The 3,834-nt window shown below is 43.5% G+C and overlaps 1 protein-coding gene across 1 annotated transcript; it reads left to right on the forward strand.

Moving 5' to 3' along the window:
* Positions 1 to 725: 725 nt before the first annotated feature.
* On the forward strand, positions 726 to 3,823 carry LOC104960680 (discoidin domain-containing receptor 2-like; the record flags this gene model as incomplete). The annotated part of the gene is made up of 3 exons (XM_010788829.1): positions 726 to 977; positions 1,094 to 1,243; positions 1,377 to 3,823. Coding segments are annotated over 3 exons (537 nt in total), but the record flags the coding sequence as incomplete, so codon positions are not given.
* Between the last annotated feature and the right edge of the window lie 11 nt (positions 3,824 to 3,834).

Raw genomic sequence — 3,834 nt, forward strand, 5'->3', positions numbered from 1 at the left:
TAATAAGAACTGGATACAGCGTGGGAGGCGGGGCCTCATTAATTCCTATGAGAGTTGCTCAATGGCGCATGATGACAAAATGGCCCAACTTTTGAGAGAGCGAAACGTCACTGATTACCCGGCATGCCTGAGAAGTACCCGTATGTGTACTCATAGAGCATGCGCTACTTTAACCACGCCGCCCAAAAGGCTCGTTTACATTAAGCACGTGAATTTGCGTACACGTAACAGCACCGCGCGTTCATGACAGCATGGTACTGGATTTATATTAACGAGGCGGCAGTTAGCAGCTAGCGGCTAGCTAGTAAATTATGCTAAGTTCCACATCAATCGTCATGTACTTTTATATTACGCTGACATCAGGATCTAGTGATATCCAAGCAACAGAGCTTCACTTAGCATGATACTTGTGTGGGTTGTACATGAAACCACTTGGTAATATATAAAAATGTATATGTTGAAGCCTGTTATGATCAATTGTGAGTTAAAACTTTATCTAAAAAGTAAAGCTGATGATGGATTACTGTGGTGGAGTTAAAATAACAATAGCCTATTTCTTTTTTGAAATGTGATGGAGTAAAAGGATAGTAACTGTGATTATTCATGTTAAGTAGCCCACAAGTAACTAAAACGTATCTCCGCTCCGTGGGCGGAGTACTACTCATATGAACATATGAAGATACAGACTCTGATCTCCCTCCTCATCTCTAACCCTCTTCCTTCCCTTTGCCCCTCATTCCAGTCTGTCCGACCTCCTCCACATGTCGGTGCAGATCTCCTCAGGGATGAAGTATCTGGCGTCCCTAAACTTTGTGCATCGCGACCTGGCCACCAGAAACTGCCTGCTGGACCGCCGCCTCACCATCAAGATATCCGACTTCGGGATGAGCCGGAACCTGTACAGCAGTGACTACTACCGCATCCAGGGCCGGGCGGTGCTGCCGATACGATGGATGGCCTGGGAGAGCATCTTGCTGGTAAGGGGGGGGGGGAGTAAACATGAGACAGGGTTATAGAAAGAATAAAAGAAGACCATTTAGACCCAGTGCTAGCTAGCAATATTTTTCAATGTCCTCCCCTCCCTCCTCTCCAGGGTAAGTTCACCACGGCTAGTGACGTGTGGGCGTTTGGCGTTACCCTTTGGGAGATCTTCACTCTGTGTAAGGAGCAGCCCTACAGCCTGCTGTCCGACGAACAGGTCATAGAGAACACTGGCGAGTTCTTCAGGAACCAGGGTAGACAGGTGAGACGAATCTAACGCACTCCCAAAGGACAGTTCAATTGAGATGTGTCATTCATTGCATAGACGACCTTTGTACCCCTTAAAAAGTATTTTTCTGATTCTTTACTAACGATCTCTTTGTCTTTTCGACTAGATTTTCCTCTACGGCCCTCCGCTCTGTCCACCTTCGCTCTTTGAACTGATGATGTGTTGTTGGAGTCGCGATATACCCGACCGACCCACATTCGAGGGACTTTACCAAGCCCTGAAGCCCCATGTCAACCAGTGAGCAGTGTCCGCTTGGATGTACCACTCTGTGGGATGTCCATATCTGGACTCTTTACAAGAAGATAGACTGACACCACAAAAGAAAGGACTGGAATTATGTTATAAGAGTATGTCAGAGGGGTAACGGAAACTGACAGAACTGTGGTCAGAAAGTGGGTTTTCTTTGTAGTAACATCAGCACTCTATTCTGAGAGACAAAGTTGAGGTAGAAGGAGAAAGGCTTGTGTACTCAGAGGAAAACAAACCTGACAGTTGGTAGTGAACAAATACTTTTAAATATTTCTATTTGATTGCTGATTTGACAGTTTCCCACCTCTCCTTAAAGCCCCTTCGACCAAAACATCTTGTTAAACCTTTTGACACTTTTTTTTCCCATTTTGCTATGGTGCCAAAGTTTGCGTAAACGTTAATTTTCTTCTTGTCTTTGGCTTTTAAAGATGCCAACAACTGGACAGACTCTTCAGTCTTGTTATTTTCAACTGTCCCTGTGGTTTTTATTATTATTGTAAAGCACTGTCTGTGTCTCTCAGTTATTCATGTTCATTTAACCCACACTGGAGCTAGGGTTAGGGTCAAATTGTAGTGTAGTTTATTTTTAGATTTTTATTCTATTTTATTTTACTTGTTGGTCTTTTTTGTGGATATACATTTTGTTTAGCTGAGGTTCACATCACGATGCCAAGAGGCTGCGTTGATACCTGTGTGGTTCAAAGACTGAAAATCAGTCAGTGTGTAACTGTGGGTTATTTAGGAGAGTAAGTGGATGGAGGGCACATTTGAACCAAATAATAATAAAAAAAATGTTGTCCCTTTTTGTTGCCAAAGAGAAATAAAGATTATAAGTAATAAAACATATATCAAATGTATAAAAAAATCATCTTTGTGATTTAACTCCAACAATATAACACTAACATCTAGCACTGGAAACTTTCTTTTTAAAGTACCTTACCTTTGAGTATGTTACCAGTGGAAAATCAAGCCAATTCTAACAACATGGGTGCTGATAGATGGGACATTATCTAATGCAACAATCTTATGTCACGTTATCTCTTTACCTGTGTGCTGGGGCCTGTAAAATGTACACGTATGTTCAATGTGTTTATGTCTATGTTGGAGTCCAGAGATTTGTATGTTTATAGATTAGCCAGCAAGCCTTAGCGCAATATTTAAAAAAGTAAAGTCTGTTGTTTCATTACTAGAATCAAATAATTTAAAATACAATTGTTCAAATTAAGAGTGAAATATTCACCAAACTGAAAAGAGCCCTAAGCAACTCAACTAGTATTGAGATTTTGGCTAGCAACCAACGTTGTTGTTAGCTGACTCAAAAAGCTAGCAAGTTGTAATGTGGGGTAGTAAAACCAGGCTCTGTGTAACACTCGAACCGCCAGGGGTCGCTGTATACCTAAAACCGCCAACAGGTAAAATGTACCCGCTAATAGAATGCATTGATTTTCAAGGTACAATGTTCTTTTATTTATCATACTAGAACACAGGGTTAACAGTGAGTCACACAGTGATTAAACTTATACCAATGGAATCTTTGGACTCACAGCTTTCATATGATATCTAGTTTGTGCAGATTGCATGAAGTATAAAAGATCGCTAAAGTGAGTTATGTGCAAAGTGTCACAATCTTATGAAGGACCCAAATGCAGCACTCGAGAAACCACAGAGTATTGGTAATGTACTTTATTGGTAATAATACCAGAGCAGAGGGATACCGGATAATGTACAGGCAAACAAACCAGAGAGCAGCGGGCAGAAGGTGAGTCAGGGCCGGGCAGAGAGTCAGGGAGCAGGCGAGGCGGTCAGCGTAGGTACAGGCAGGGTCAGACAGCAGGCAAGGCAGGATAGTCCAAGGACAGGCAGGATCAGGGATCAGGCAGAGCAGGCAGGTCGGGGACAGGCAGGGTCGGAACCGGGTAGGCAATCTGATAACAAACGCGTGAAAGACTAGCATAAGGCAAAGTACGATCTGGCAACGGGCGTGTGTCTGGTGAGGGTTTAAATACTGGCAGTGAAACTAATGGGTGCCGTAGAGAAAGAGAGTGAGCAAAAACGTAGGTGTGGTTAACAGGTGAGACAGGTGAATGGAAAACTACTGGTGAATGATGGAGCAGACTGTGACAGAACACCCCCCCCCCTTACCTGACGTCCCTAAACGCTAATCTACAGAGGACGGTGGGAGGAGGGGTTAGTACTCATCTGAAAAAGTTATTTCGGCCTCCTTCTCCTGACCCGGTGGGAATCGACGTCCTCATCAGAAGCAGGCCCCTCGCTGTCCTCCTCGGAAGAAGAGCAGTATGTGGAGAGACTCTCCC

Source organism: Notothenia coriiceps, unplaced genomic scaffold (assembly GCF_000735185.1).
Source record: "Notothenia coriiceps isolate Sejong01 unplaced genomic scaffold, NC01 NC01_scaffold00032155, whole genome shotgun sequence".
NCBI lineage: Eukaryota > Metazoa > Chordata > Actinopteri > Perciformes > Nototheniidae > Notothenia > Notothenia coriiceps.